Genomic DNA, 16,781 nt, shown 5'->3' on the forward strand with positions numbered 1-16,781 from the left:
GTTTTTTTAATTCATCTCATCTCATCTAATCACTATAATTTTTTTAAATTTTCACACAAAATAAAATAAATAATTTGACTTTTTCAAATCCCAAAATAAAAATAATATTAAGAAAATATATTCTAACGAAATTTTTTTTAACTTTCATCTCATCTCATATGCGAAAACTAACAAGGCCGATTTGCTAGAGGATTTTATACATTCCTCTCACCAACTTGAATTTTAACTCTTCATGTTAGGAACAATCCCCTCTCACAAATGAGGCCTTAGATTTGTGAGATGAGTTTAGCTCTTTTGACTTGAATTTACTATCCAAAACATTTATTGACAACAAGTACCGAGTCAAGAATTTGTATAATTTTGACATAGGTGTTTTGAAACTTTAATATTAATTTCTCAACCACCATACTCAACAATTTGCCAAGATCTACGAGAGAATTTTATACATTCGGCTCATCAACCTAACGGTGTGATAGTCTTTAATCTCAACAACATTGGATTTGTTAAACCTTTTTAAAACTTTTTTCAAACCTTACATTTTCATGAAATTCATTAAAAAGAAAAACCCAGTTATATCATCTGTGACCTCTTCCCAACAAATTTGGAAGAAAACCATACAGAAGCCATTTGGATTAGAAACTCTGCCACTCACCAAACTTGCCAATAGTTTCATGATTTCATCTCTGCAAAAGGTCTCTCAAGCCATTATGCTTTTTTTGAGTGAAGAGAATCAAAAGTCCATCCACATTTGGTCTCCAAGAAAATTGTTTCAAAAGCCAATTCTCGTTATAAATGACAATATGATTCATGATTTCAGGCTGATTGAAGTCCATCTGTAGTATTGTTTGTCCTATGCATATTAGCCAACCATTAAATCATTTGATCCAGCGAAAGAACTTGATGCATTTACCTCCTTCCTTCAACAATAAGGCTCTCAATTTTTGCCTCCAAAATATTTCTTCCAAAAAGGAGATCAGACTGATAATAGTAATAACAATAATGCTGATTTAATAGAGAGGAATCAAATGAATAACAGAGGAACGAACTCACTCTTTCTTCATTTAACGGGAACTTTGTCATAAAACTCTTCCTATAATTCACAGCATTTTGTTCTGAAGTAGATGACTCAGAGAATAAACGTCAATATATACATTTGAAGAGAATTCTTTTTCTTTTTCTTATAACACATTTGATGAAAATTTATAGAAGGAAAGTGATGTATCCTTCGGCGCAACTGTTAGACCTTTCTTTCTAATCCTACATAAGGCAAGTGAGAGTCCTCGCGAGTAATAATCTCTAGTGACAGAATCCATTGTTTTCCAAACACTATTTTTTGCCTGAAACAAGTAGGAAAAGTTAAATTTTTCGCCTCCTAGCTCCTTTGAGAACCTGAAACAAGCAAAACCAACCATTCAAAGAACTAAGATTTACATCTGCAAAGGCACAACGCATTCTTATACCCTTAAGAAAGAGAGGGAAAAAAACAGTCAATAACCTAAAAAGATATAGATTTCATATCCTTCTTTCATCCATAGTTCATTATACCATATTACTATACATATATCATGCAAGTAACTTGTGGCTCTTTCTAGACAATCATCCTTTTCTAACTTCAAAAATTACTTACCACACGTTAATATTTATGCTTAAATCCTGTATACTTGATCTTCACTTATTTACTTGATTCGATAAAATTTTATTTTACCTATCAAAAAATATTTATTCACAGATCGAAACCTACAAATGTACAAAACACGATGTAGTATAACATTAATGATTTAAAAATAAATAAATATTGAAGGGGATAAAATATCTCAAGCCTAGACAAACCAAGCCCAGCCCATCAAAAGACCCCCATTAGAATATGACAGAAGGAGAAAGGAAGAAGAGACAATGAGGAGACAAAGGCTAAGGAAAGACAAGGTGTCAGGAAGAAAAGAGGGAATGTGATATAAAGGAGAGATGTGAAATAAAGGAACAAGAGGCAGAAGATAAGGAGGAAGGAACCAGACGATTTCAGGAGGCTTCTTCAACCTCACAACCAGAGCACCAACGATAGGGCCACCACCTTCAGAAGATAGACCTCTGATCAACATTGTACAACGAGGATAAGAGACTATAAAACAATCTATTATAGCGAATCCCCCCCCCCCCCGCCCCCCCAAAAAAAACCAAAAAAAAAGACCCGTAGATGTAAGCGTTATGCCTAACCACGTAAATCTGTTTGTCTCCCTCTCTTTTATTTTCCCCGCATTTATTTCCTATTCATTGCCATGGATGTACACAAACACAATACAACCACACCAAACCACCGCTGGGGGCTCCAAACCACATCGATCAAGGCCCAGATCGCCATAGCGGGCCGAAAATGACTCTTTCTCCCATTTTGGCTTGTGCTATTTTTAGGCGTTAACAAATATAGTTCTTTCTAGCTATGTTTTCTTGCAAAATAAAAGAAGCAATAACTTTTTCAAGTAATCAAACGATTTTATCAATTAACGCTAAGAGCGTAGCCCATAAACGAGAATTAAAAAAAAATGCAATAATTATAATTGTTACAAAATCTAATGTAAATGATTTCATTCACATTTTCTAATCAGCATAACCTTTTGGAATAAACGATGATTTAAAATGGTATCAGAGTGATTAAGCTAAGTTCAAACCCTTTTGGAATGCTATCGGGTCTGGCAACCTCCTATGGATTTTTAGGACCTTGTTCCATTTCATTTTTACAAAATTTAGTGTAAATCTTGCTAGTGATACCCAATAATACCCTGCCAAGATGGCATATTAAGTTGCAACTTATAGTCGTTCGAGTAGCACCCCAATAAATCCAAAAATTCTTGGGACTTTTCAGATTAATGTGTTTGGGAAGAAATTCCCATTCTCATCAAGCTGCTCTTTAGATTATATGCAGATATAGTTACCATCTTGATTTGTCATTGATTTCATTAATTAATAAGAGCACGATGTGAAGAGGAAAAGAGTAGTAAGGCTTACGGCATCCTCGTTCAGATTGGTAACTTCTGATGTATCAAGAGAAGCTTTCTGTCCCTTCCTTGCCTTCGCTGCACCTAGATTATACAAAATTTTAATATTAGTAACAGGTGTGTGAAGGATTTAGAGTGCAACTTTCGTTGCTCAAAACAAAAACAAATGAGGAGGGGTGGGGCGCATCACAATTTCTGTCAAGCTAATAATTTCTATACAACTTAATATAAGCTAAATTGGTGGAGATTTAAACATTTATATATATATATATATAATAAAGTGAGGTGATTATTAGAACGAGGGAAGAATATTTTAAACTAGAGTTGAAAAAATGCAGCAAGTAAATCCAAAATAAAAAAAAGGTTGTTACTTCAACTTCCAACATAATATCCACTCGACACCAATTGAATTTGCAAGCTAACAATATAGGATTCATTCAAATACCACAACAGTTTGAAATGTGACACGATATACGTGATGATAAGTCAGAAATGTTAAAAAGGAAAAGACAACCAAAAGAAAAATTCAAGAACTTGCAACACTTGGACAAAATTATGGAACATTACCACGTGGGAGAGTAGTTCTCTTAGGAAACTTTTGACATTCCTCCATTGGTAGGACTTCTTGTTGTTGGGCACCAATATCTCCAATTGTATCAACATTTCTCTTTAGATTGCTGTGAAAAGAATGAATGACATATAAGCTTCACAGATCTCTATGGTCAAGTGCTAACTTTTATTCATGCATTATATGACAGCATCACTTTGTTAGGTAAGAAACTATACCAAGCATGGCAAAAAAGACCCACAGTTTTTGTTAAGGCACGAGATGAGCTCAAGGCCACGAGAATTTGTATGGCAAGAGGCACTAGTTTTCATTAAGATATTGTGTGATAATGTATAGATAAGCTACAGATGTCAACTGGTCATTGGTCTATAAGCTGACAACGCTCATTACTTCAAAAGTGTGAGGGGAGCTTATATTGCAATCTTGACAGTAACTGGTTGATTCCTTCATAGGCACCTTTATTGTCCATGACAAAAAGCATAAAGTTCTGCATTTCCACCTGTATCTAGATCGACTTGAAACCAATTGATATGTAAAGGTGAAATCCATATGCAACAACAAACATTATTCTTGTTTTTATAAGTAATAATAAACATTATCCTACATATGCAAGAACGGGCAATATTAACAAACAGTATCCCACAAACATGGAAAGTGCTATTTTATCTTTCATTTGGCAGATCATTTCATGAATGTATTGAAACTCCATCCATTTTCCTTCATCATAAGTTAGATTCAAACCAATGATGCTCTCCATGGTGTTATATGTGCAAGCTTTTTGTTATGAAACACCTGTATCTAAATCTAATTAAAATCTCACATATGTATAGACTTGAACAAAGTTTATGCTCACAATTAGTCAACGATAAAAAAAATAATAAATAAAAAGCTTAATTAAGAATAACACTGGATTCCTTGGAGGGTCAAAGCTTGCATGAGAATATTCCCCCCCTTAAGAATGCAATATGACAATGAAAACTTTACTACCACACCAAACACATAAATTTAAAATTATTAGCAACTCACTTGTGCTGAAACTGAAAGGTGTTTGACTCCTCTTGTAAGACAACCTCCTTGAAGGGAAAAGTCAACATAACAAATCCATAAGGAACATAATTAACAAGGAAAAAATAAATCAGGATAAGCGGCAATATCAGACATTGTGCAAGAAAAAGGGACATTGTCCAAACAGTATACTCCATGGACATATGTTAAAACAAAGGACTTGGGTTAAAAATAAATTACTAACGCAATGAAGGATTTTTGTAATTATACAGAATGGTGTAGTGCCATCTTTAACTTTTAGCAGATTGAAGTTTAGGGCAAATCTAAATTTCATTAATAGTCCATAGGATAAAAGGATATCAAACAAAAGGACAATGGTCTCTTTTTTTTTATCACAGAGAAACGGTATTGTACTCTCCAACTTCTAGCAGATTGAATTTCAGCAAGGGCCACAAAGCCATGTCCAAATACAGTCATAAATTAAGAAAAGGTTTTCCAATCAAACAATTTTCATTTCCTTCAAAACAAACATGTCATCACCCCTGTAGACGTTTATGAAGGAAAAATACTTCTCTCTCTTTTGATTGATGTACAAACATATATATATACACACTACATACACCTGACACTTATACCCTCACACACTTATACTAATTACAAACATATCCTCTAACACTCCCCCTCAAGCTGGGGCATATATATCATATAAATCCAACTTGAAACAAATAAGTTTTAACCGACTCCAACACAAAGACTTAGTAAACACATCTGCAAGTTGATCAGCACACTTCACAAAAGGTGTAACAATGTCGCCACTTAGTATCTTCTCTCGAATGAAATGACAATCAATCTCTATATGTTTAGTTCTCTCATGGAACACAGGGTTAGAGGCAATATGCACTACGGCTTTATTATCACAAAATAACTCGAGAGGGATAGGAGCTGGAAACCCAATCTCTTGAAGGAAGTGTTGCAACCATGTCAGCTCACTAGTAGTGTGAGCCATTGCCCTATATTCAGCTTCTACACTAGACCGACCTACCTGGGTCTCCAAACAACCCCTTCCTCTTTCAAGAATTTACGATTTTAGTCCTGGGGTGTCAATAGGTCGTGCACCCAACATGCCGGTTTCTTTCAGAAGATCAAGTACATATTTCCTCTAAGATAGGTTGATACCCTCTTTAGATCTACTGACTTCAATTCCAAGGAAATATCTGAGCTTGCCCAAGTCTTTTGTCTGAAATTGATCATGCAAACACTGTTTCAGCCAAGCAATTCCAATAGTCACTCCCAGTAATTACAATGTCGTCCACATATACAACCAATAAAATGTGACCTGCTTCACTATGTAAGTGAAATACCGAATGATCTGTTTGGCATCTATGGAGACCAAATGCCAATACAACATCATAAAACTTCTCAAACCATGCTCGAGGAGATTTTTTTTAAACCATATAATGCATTTTTTAACTTGCATATAGTACCTCGATACTTCCCCTGAGCAACGAACCCAGGTGGTTGCTCCATATAAACTTCTTCATGCAAGTCGTCATGTAGAAATGCATTCTTAACATCCAGCTGAAATAAAGCCCAGTCTAAATTAACAGCAAGAGAGATCAACACTCGAATGGAGGAGATGTTGGCAACTGGGGAGAAAGTCTCCTCGTAATCAATGTCATATGTTTAAATGTAACCCTTAGCAACCAAACAAGCTTTCAGACGTTCCATCGAGCCATCAGGATGAAATTTGATTGTATATACCCATTTACAGCCAACAAGCTGCTTACCAAGTGGTAGTGGAACAAGTTCCCATGTCTCATTATGATGAAGGGCATCCATTTCATTTTTTCTAGTTGTCCTCCATCCCGGATCGGATAAAGCATTCTAAACTATCTTAGGAACATAAAGTTTTGAAAGTTGAGAGGTAAAGCATGAGAATGGAGGAGATAAGGCATGATATGAGACAAACTGACTAATTGGATGTCGAGTAACACAAGATTGAGTACCTTTGTGGAGAGCAATAGGTGGAGAATACTCCGCAAAGGTACTCAATCTAAAGTACTAGGTAACGCAAGATCTGAAGATGGAGACACGGTTGGTGAAGGCATGGAAGCCAACAGTCGTGAACAACGTGAGTAAACCTGTAAAGGAACTGGGGAGGGGGTGGAGGTGGAGGACCGACGACAGGAGGAGAAAGTGTAAGAGTAGATAATGGTAGAGGATCACACTCAACACTCGAGGCTATGTCTGAGAAATAAGGTATGGACTCAAAGAAGGTAACATCAGCACTAGTGAAGTAGCGTCTAAGAACAGGACTATAACAACGATATCCTTTTTGAATCCGAGAATAACCAACAAAAAAACACTTGATAGAACGAGGATCAAGCTTATCAAAATCCGAGTCAAGGTTATGAACATAGCAAACACACCCAAAGATTTTTGGAGGAATGATATTTGGTGGAGATGAAGGAAACAAGATGGAAAAAGGATAGGAACCGTCGAGAACTGATGAAGCCATACGGTCAATAAGGTAACAAGCAATAAGAACACCATCACTCCAAAATCGTTTAGGACCATACGTGTGCAGTAAAAGTGCTTGGGTTACATCTAACAAATGACGATTTTTGCATTCAGTCACCCCATTCTGTTGGGGTGTATAAGAACACGAAATTTGATGAACAATTCCTTTTAGCAAAGATAATAGATAGATACTCTCTAGCATTATCAGAATGCAAAACCTAAACCCTTTTATTAAATTGAGTTTTAATTTCTTTCCAAAACACTTTAAATACAGAATGAAGTTTAGATCTTGCCTTCATCATAAACACCCATGTCACAGGAGAGTAGTCATCAATAAATGTGACAAAATACTGAAATGTATTTGATTCAATGTTAATTGGTCCCCATATATCAGAGTGAACCAATTCAAAAGGACTCGAGGCTCTTTTATCAATTCAAGGTATAAAAGACACACGATAATGTTTACTAATTTGACATGCTTCACAAGGAATCGGAGACATATTTCCTAAATTCTTGACTTGACGCTTCAAAAGGGAAAGATGTGGATGACCAAGACGAGAATGTCATTCATAAGCAAATGATGAGGAGGATGTAAGGGCTTGAGTGGGTGACTGTTTAACATCAAGATAATACAAGCCACCAGCTTCATGCCCCCTACCAATCTTGTTTCTTGTCTTGAGATCCTAAAAAACACATGAAGAGGGATAAAAGGTCACTGAATATTGAAGACTTTGAATAATTTTACTGATGGACAGCAAACAGGTGGGTTGAATTTAGATGAGTTGAGATGAAAATTTAAAATATTATTTTTTAATATTATTATTATTTTGGAATTTAAAAAAGTTAAATTGTTTATTATATTTTGTGTTGGAAGTTGGGAAAGTTGTAATGATTAGATAAGATGAGTCGAGTTGAGTCAAGTTGGGTTGGCTAACCAAACGGCACCTAAAGGGACAACTAGGAGCATATAGAACAAATGACAAGGATATAGAGTCAGTGAGCTTAATGGATCCAATGCCTATAACTTTAGCAAGAGAACCATTAGCGAGTGTAACAGTTTTTGGAGATGTCAAGAGTATCTAACTTAAGATAAGATAAAGGACCGACCAGTAAGATGTTTATTAGCTCCTGAATCAATGATCCACAGATCTTGAGTGGATGAGGCAAGACATGCGGACGTTAAAACCCGTGTGCAACCCAAAAGCTTATCATACTCATCCTCTGATATACTAGTCATTTCTTGGCAAATATCACACAATATCTTAGAAAAAACCACAATTTAACTTGAAAAATCCGAGAAACACAACCTGAAAATGTAGAAACTTAGTCCAAGTACCTGAAAAACAACTCTAAGAACAAACTTCCGATCTGTATGAGCTGAAATCGGGCCTGTTTCAGTCTGTTTAGGCCTGTTTCTGGTCAGTTTCCAGTTTGTTTCGGACTGTTTTGGCCTGAACTGGCCTGTTTCGGATAAATTTAGGCCTGTATCGGGTTTCGGCGATACAGGCTTCAAAAACTAATCTGAAATAGGAATAGGTTATTCCTAACCAAGGATAAGGTAAGTTGGGTTTACCTTATATGTGTTACCAAACAGGTGTTATTCTAGATATGAATACACTCTTACTCCAGGTTTTGGCTATTCAAACTCAAGATTGGACAGCTTGTATCTGCAACCAAACAGCCCCAAACTTCAACCTTTGGCCGGCAACGGCGGTTTTTCCAGGCGGCGATGACTATGCCGATAACCACAGAAAAGGTCAGCGAGTCTACCCTTGGTGCCTAGTACCGGAGATGATGCCGAAAAGTGGCCGGAAAACACTTCAAAGAACTATGGGCCGCTGAAAACACTTCCACCAACCACCACAAACTTATCGGAAAGCTCAGAAAAAACCACCAACACCTCAAGCAACAGCTTTGATACCATGTAGACGTTTATGGAGGAAAAATACTTCTCTCTCATTTAATTGATGTACAAAAATATCCTCTAACAAACCCCAAGTACCTTTTCATATCCAACTAAAATCATCTAATCATTAGTGAAACATTCACGAAATACCAAAAAATCAAAACCACTATACAAAAACGTAAAACACTCAACTTTTATACTTTCAAGTGGACCCCACCTACTTTCACAAACACCAAAAACATACATCTCAATCATTTTCTTCCCAAACATCTTTTCAAAAGACACCACCCGTCTCACAAATGCAAACACGAAACACACGAAAACTTTTTAAATTCTCTAAATTATTGATATGCAAGCATGCTCTAAGGTTTGCTTACTACGCTTGAAGCCATATGGGTGTGCAAGTCATTTAAGTTTAATAAATCCAATAAATTTCAATTATGGGAACAATACAATCTGCACTCTTCAACTACCAGGCGCTTTATACTTTACACACCAAATTAACACAATTGACACATTACACATTCAAACTACCAAAAAGTTGTGATGTGCACCCTCCATTGAGATCCGACCATCAAGAATGTGCCACATTATCCATTTTCATCCATCTTAACTGCCATAATTGGACAAGGGCGCTATCTGTGAATTTTTGGTAGTTAGTTGGTACAATGAATCTGTTTTGGTGGTTTGAGATGCACCTGGCAGCCGAAGGATGGAAGATGTATCTTCCCCTTCAATTATTTTTTAACCATATGTTTCCTTTTACCTATAAATCTTTTGAGCATCAAGAACATTGAAACCAAACTCATTACCCATACGTGAAACACATAAATTATATCTAAAACTGATTTCATGAAGTTAAAGACAAAATTATTCTTCAAAATTCACTTGAGCTTTCAAATACGAGAAGCTTAGAACTACACTCTAATTCTAAGAGCCAAGCCCAAGTCCATGTGTGCAAGCTCATCAAGGACTCATGGTGCTTTGTGTTCTTACCCTTTCCACCAGAGTACCATTGCTTGGTGTCTCCCAACTCTCACATTCCACACATACTACCTCAACTTCCCCATTATCATCTGTGGTCTGAAAGTCGATAGAAGCATCAAGGCACAATAACTTAGGATAAGTAGAAAATAGAAGAGAAAAAAGTAAAAATAATTCATATGAGATGCACAGACAAACACGACTTTTAAGTCCAATCCCTTTTAACTTTTGTTTTATTGCTATTCTTGTTTTTCTGTCCACTTGAACCAATCCACCCAATTAGCTTCTTCTATAAAGATATTGTTGGGAATGGACATGTTTAAAGTTGGATGGGGCAAGCCTTCCAAAACTTTAACCTGTTAACAAGCATATATATCTGGAATGGACATGTTTAAAGTTTGGGATGGGGGAAGCCTTCCAAAACTTTAACCTGTTAACAAGCATATATATCTGGAAACTCATCCCACTTTTAATGCAGAAACCCAAACCCACCCATCTATTGGCCCCTTTTGTAGATATTTATTGGTGCAGTTGTACCAGTAAATTTTTTTTAACTTGTTCAATCAACAAGTTAATAATCCTACATAAATAGTTCAACCATAATCATTGAAGTTTCACAATTTGTTTCCCCAATGAAATAACTTAACACATCATCAGAAGTATTAACCATATTTCCGAAAAATTCGCTGGGTACCAAATGGAATTTCTGTTTTTTCAGTTTTATATGCAAAAGAGATCATAATGTGGACTATGTCAAGTGTTAGAGGACATGGTTGTAATTAGTGTAACTTGTGAGGGTACAATTGACAACTGAGATCCTTGTCCAGATAACGTGGCATGTTGAAGTCGGGAGAACACATCAGGAAATGAGAGAAGCTGGGAACTTGCCAAAATTTGAGAACGCACCGACTCATATTCAGGTTTTAAGCCAACATCAAGGAAAGAAAAATGACAACAGCAAGTTATAAAGAGAATCAACAAGACGACCATTCCAAAAAGGACCATGGATGGGAAGCAATTGTAATATAAGCAATTGTAAATCTCTCTCTCCCCCTCCGAAAAGTTGTGTCAGAAAATGGAAAATGCTATAAACGGAATATAAGCATCAATTCACCTTATGAATAAAGATTTAGAACATTGATTCATAACTATCCACCAAGCAAGGATAGGAACTGAAAAATAAAAGACCAATATTGCAATAAAGAGCTACAAAAGATACACTGGAATTTATCTCCTTTAAGTGAAATCCTCATTGTCTACTGATTGATTTGATTTACTGCCCAGTTAAAACCACATTTGTACTATTAGCTTCCAACACGATTCATCAAATCTGATTACTTAGAATATTTATCATGAGTAAGAATGAGGCTGAACTGAAGACGAGTTAAACAACATCAAGGTACATTCTCACTTTCGTTTCATACTTACATTTAAGCTGCATGGGTCTTTGATCTTGGCTCTGGAATATTTGGAATGTTCAGCAGTAATCCTACCACCAGCACTGACATTTTCTTTAAACGACAATGAATCTCTTTCTGGAATTTGAATCGAAACATGTGATTCAGCCAGAGAGGATCTCAGAGTAACAGAATCACAAGAAGATGACAGTTGTTTTTTCTCTAGAATTTTTTCAGACTTTTTAGATGCCCCGTGTTGGTTATTGATAGTAGAACACTCGTGCAATCCAACTGATTTAGACACAGGTGAAGATACTGCCTGCCTTCGTCTCTGTCCCACACTAATATCCTGCCTCACGTTTGTTTGAGTTTCTGTTCCAGTTCTGGAAAAATCAACTTTCTTGTGAGGTGCCAAGATCAATGTGTGGTTCTTAAAAATATCCAACTGTGTGTTATCCTCTTGGCACTTCCGACCACGTTTTGGAAGAGAGCTAACGGGCTGAACACGATTAGGAAAGTTCCAACCAAAAAAATACATAAACAAGAAAACTCAATAAGATAATAAACAAATGAAGCACATCATCAAAAGAAAATCAGTTTTAGACTCGTACCACACAGATCTGAGATTTAAATGCATAAACAATCCTATTAATAAAAGAGTCGTCAACAGAGGACCAAGTAAGACATCGTGGATTTGCCTGCACATAACAAAGATATTAAAACTGATACAATGATTTGCATGTATTTAAGACCTTAAAACAACTTAAGAACTGCTCCTCTTGCTCTCCCCAACAAAACTTACTTTATATAATGATGATGGTAACAAGACCAATGCAGGGGCATGTGACGAGGAGACACCATTATAATTTAATGCTGCAACAAAGGAGAATCCAATGTCGGCTATTATATGCAGCTTCTGCATTTAAAACAACATCATCCATCAATTGTAAGTATAACATAAAGCAAAGATCGAAAAGGAAATATGTCCTCCAAGGTACATAACTCTTTTTATTGATATAAGTAAAAATATATATATATATATATATATATTAGAAAAACTTGAAAGAGTCAACCCAAGTAATAGAGGTACAGAAGAGACTGCAAGCACAATTCTTACTGGAGTATTCTGAGCATCAGCAGCATCCTCAGCTTTCTTAACAGCACGAAAAATACTGAGCAGAAGCAAAAGTGCATCATTAACAAGATCCATGTCCCCATCAACAATTGTAGCATTGACTAATGCCTCCAGTAAATTAAAAAGCGGACTGCAAAGAGGATATGTATCAAGCAACATCACCAGAATTCAATTCACTTGAACTGTACTGCAAGAAATATTAGATTCAATCATAATCTTTTTTAAATATGTATGGGCAGGAAAAAAATTACCTGCAAAATTGGGCATATATTTGTTCATCCCGACAGTTTTCATGAGGGAAGCCTCTATCGTGAGCAAGAAGATATATCAAGAAGACCACTATGTATGCCGGATAATCAGTGACTGATCCTCCTTGCCCAGCAGAAGCTTGGCAGATTCGGGCTTCTCTACTATACTCCTTGATAAATTCTGCCATATATTTAAATGACTAAAATGAACGGAGTCAGAAGATATACAGTAAATCAGAATTATAATAAGTCCATGGATGCAAAAAATTAACATACGTCATTCTGCAGATCTTTGAGGCAGTCTGAAGTGCCTAAGGCAAAAGCGCAAGCATATCTAATAGGTATAGCATGCTCCTTCAATAAATTGTGTGTTTTATTCAAAAATAATCTCCGAACAAGAGAAGAGTCGTCCTGGAATGTGATAGAAGAAAACAAAACTCATCAAAAAGAGTATAACAAAGATCAATTTAAAGAGTAATAATCAAAATAGATAGAAATAAGCTGGAGCTACTATGATTTGTAAAAGGTGCAATTTTTTCTGTTTTCAGGGAAGAACTACCAGTGTATTATTATTAGTAGCTTCACCTGATGGATGATAGCTGTTAATTGCAGATTTTTGTCCCATTCATAAACTAATTACTTTTAGTAGGGTCTTGATGTTTTAAGAATGTATTTTTCCACAATACTTAAAAGAAAACTAACGTATTTTTTGAGATGTTCGGATAACAATGATAACTATAAAATGTATAACTAATGACTGAAAACAAAGTAACAAGAAAATTGAATTGGTCATCGCAACCCTTCTTGCCAGGTGCAAACAAAGAACCAGATACAATTGCACTCAAACAATTTCTAGCCTAATATTTATTTGCTGCCAATTTCCTTCTCAACTGGTACAAATCCCATGCCCAAACATCTATTTGTCATTTCTTATTTACAGTTTCAAAAATAAGATTTCCCCCCCTCTCCATGGTAATAATTCATATCAGATGTATCAGACAAAATACAGTTGAAACTATAGAATTACTATTTAAACATCCAAGTTATGGTGGTGAGCATTTTCTTCATCTCCCATGATGAGAGTACATGAGTCTCCAACTAAAGTATGTGTCATGTATAATCATAATATAGGCAAATCTAGGAAGACTGCAAAAATGATAAATAAAAAAACTAATTGTGCCATTTAAATAAGCACATTTTCATATAAGATGTCAAAAGGAAAATAAATAGGTTAAATTTGAGCGGTGTAAGAAAATAAATAACAAAACCAGAGCAACTGGAAGCTATTTCAAACAAACATTTTAGGTTGATTTCATTTCTTTGATCTGTTATCCTCTTATCTTGGAAAGCTTAGGATTACAATTTCTTTTTCTTCAAACAAAAAGTAGAGTTATAGACTGTCCTTCAACTGTTAATACATTCTGAATTTATCAGAAAGCCCTTGAAAACTATGTTTTCTGTTTTCAGTATCTTCTGGGGCCAGCATACCTTTGCCATAAAAAGTGTAGAGCAAAAAATCTCTGGTGAAATATGCAAATCCCATCTTCTAGAAAGCTGAAGAACAGACTTCGCGGCAGCTAATCTGATGTGAGCCCTATCACCTTCACTGCATAACCCAATAACCACAAGAAAATAACAATTAACAAAGCCCACTGACATATATATGAGAAACAAATGTACAGAAGATTCTAACCCAGCAAAGGAAATACCAATGTTACACAACATAAATATGGGAACCGCAGCTTAGTTAAAAAAACCATCGATATTCTAAATTAACATGCACAGGATAGTTGCTGGTCAAAAAGATCATATTTTTGTCCCATGCCCCAGAGCGACATCATTTGTTCATACTTTTTATGCATGTATAAGTGTGGATATATTTATATATTTATATTCTCATATGCACACATATATGGACACTGCTATATTTGTATGGGTATGCTTGGAAGCCTAAGAAAAATACTTCATGATTTGTGAAAAATGGAAAAAATAGCTCTGCATTGAAGGTTCTTAATTCAATTTCTCTTTCAAACCTTTTTATCGTGAAACAGTTTTGATATGGTATGAATACCAACAAAAGAATTTCATATCTTGGCAACGAAAGAGTTTCATATGATATTAGATAATTTGAAGATAAGGGTTTGCATTTTTTCCCTCCAAACAACCACCCCAATGTTGCTTTAACTTCTTAAACTTTGACTTAATAGAGCCAAATTTGGAAATGATGACTCTCTCTCTCACGAGTATCCGTTTTCCTTTTTCCGGTGCTCCTCATCGGAATTAGCATTTCCTCTTTACTCTTTATTTTTCTTCTCTCTTTTTCTACCGTTTCTTTGTTTCTTGCAATGGGATATAGCAGGAAGTTGTTCATTGACTCTTAATACTTTTTATTTTCATCTTGAGAATGACAAGTGGTAGCAGATCACGGAGAAAAGTCATAAGGTTAATAAGTTCATTACTATGGATGTTTTTGCCGTGGACTAGTTGGCCACCATGATGATTGCTTGTGGTGTGTCGGTTGGCCTGTTGGATTTTTACAAGTCTAGACAAAATGGGTATCAGGTGTTGCTTGCCCAGCGTTGCCATAACAATTATGGCCGCTTTTTAACATTGTCTAAATACGGGAAAGAGATGAGGCGTGGTTTTATTGCCGTCCCAGAAGGTTTGAAGGGTGAGGGGTGGAGGCGATTTGCTGCAATGTTGAAAGAGGTAGCTGCATGTCCTCTGTTTCTGGCGTGAAAAATAGAGTAGTTTCCCATATGGTTTTTTCATCTCCTCGTGCTCAAGAAATGTTGGGTTTGAAGGGGTCATTTGCAGAGGTAATGAACAAGCCGGTCAATAGGGCTGATCCCTTTTCTAGGAAGGACCTTTCTTGTCAGTTTTGCAAAAGCCGGTAAACACCACATCTCATCTGAATCAAGGTGATTGTGATGGTGTAGTTGGATCAAAAGACTCTCTGAGGGTGGGTGTAAATAAAATGGGTAGTAAGTCTGGTAATCTTCGGCCATGCAACAGTAAGGAGGGAGGTGACGGTTGGTCTTCCAAAGTGTTGCAGATCGTCGAAGTAGTTGAAGGGTTGCTTTGGGATTTGCAGGCTGAATTGCTGAAAGTGAAGGACTTTTCTGGCAATTGTCAAAGGAATTAGCTGGCCATTTAAAGTCAGCTGTACAGCTTTGACAGCTATCTTCTATACTTGTAAATCTTTTATTCTTTCCTTAATTAGGATATACTAGTTGTAGGCTATCTTTAGGCAAATCTGTATATGGTAGTTTAGCTGTTTTTAAGGGCTGAAGATTAGCTTGTATTCGATATATAAATGGAAATTCTCCACCGAGAGAAATACACTTTGGGCTCAAAGATCTCTAAATTTATCATGGTATTAGAGACACAATTCTCAATTCTCACGTGTCTCTTGTCCAACTCAGCCCTAGTTCAGTCTTTGTTCTTCTCACGTGTCTCTTGTTCTTAAGTCCAACTCAGCCCTAGTTCAGTCCCCTGTTCTCGGTTATTCTTGATCAAGTTCGCTCGGCCTCATGTCTTCAGATAAATCCGATGCCTTCCTGGTTCGTTTTAATGGCAAAAACTACTCAGCCTAGGCATTCCACTTCAAGATATTTGTCAAAGGCAAGGATCCATGGGGCCATGTTGATGGCGGCAACCCTGCTCCTGACAAAAACAAAGACAAGGATCAGCACGCCAAGTGGGAGGTCAAGGATGCTCAAATCATGGAGTGGATTCTAGGATCGGTCAAATCCAACATCATCTTGAACCTTCGACCCTCCAAGACCGCAACCGAGATGTGGAATTACCTCAAGAGGCTCTACAGTCAGCACAACACTTGCTCGTCAGTTCCAACTTCAATCTCCAACAGGATGGTCTCTATCTCTGATTTTTACTCTAGCTTCATGAATCTTTGGGCTGAATATACTGATATAGTCTATGCTACCTTACGTCCCGAAGGTCTTAGTTCTGTTCAATCTGCCATGAAACTTCTAAGAGGGATCAATTTCTTATGAAATTAAGATCTG

The 16,781-nt window shown here is 36.3% G+C and overlaps 1 protein-coding gene across 7 annotated transcripts in view; it reads right to left on the reverse strand.

The window, feature by feature from the left end:
* Positions 1 to 1,030: 1,030 nt before the first annotated feature.
* Positions 1,031 to 16,781, reverse strand: part of LOC122309831 (sister chromatid cohesion protein PDS5 homolog A) — a 40,578-nt gene continuing 24,827 nt past the window's right edge. For 3 of the 7 annotated variants that reach the window (XM_043123521.1, XM_043123517.1, XM_043123523.1), the window contains 12 exons: positions 14,242 to 14,359; positions 13,030 to 13,164; positions 12,757 to 12,953; positions 12,488 to 12,635; positions 12,173 to 12,286; positions 11,982 to 12,068; positions 11,402 to 11,869; positions 9,986 to 10,072; positions 4,585 to 4,631; positions 3,558 to 3,667; positions 3,001 to 3,074; positions 1,031 to 1,389 (listed from right to left, as the gene is read on the reverse strand). In XM_043123521.1, the coding sequence (XP_042979455.1) occupies positions 1,357 to 1,389; positions 3,001 to 3,074; positions 3,558 to 3,667; positions 4,585 to 4,631; positions 9,986 to 10,072; positions 11,402 to 11,869; positions 11,982 to 12,068; positions 12,173 to 12,286; positions 12,488 to 12,635; positions 12,757 to 12,953; positions 13,030 to 13,164; positions 14,242 to 14,359 (1,618 nt within the window). In that variant the 3' untranslated portion in view covers positions 1,031 to 1,356. Of the gene's footprint in view, positions 1,390 to 3,000; positions 3,075 to 3,557; positions 3,668 to 4,584; positions 4,632 to 9,985; positions 10,073 to 11,401; positions 11,870 to 11,981; positions 12,069 to 12,172; positions 12,287 to 12,487; positions 12,636 to 12,756; positions 12,954 to 13,029; positions 13,165 to 14,241; positions 14,360 to 16,781 lie in introns of those variants that run through there. The other 4 variants (XM_043123518.1, XM_043123520.1, XM_043123519.1 and 1 more) reach the window with 4 other exon arrangements.

The sequence above is a fragment of the Carya illinoinensis genome, chromosome 5, assembly GCF_018687715.1.
Source record: "Carya illinoinensis cultivar Pawnee chromosome 5, C.illinoinensisPawnee_v1, whole genome shotgun sequence".
Lineage (NCBI taxonomy): Eukaryota > Viridiplantae > Streptophyta > Magnoliopsida > Fagales > Juglandaceae > Carya > Carya illinoinensis.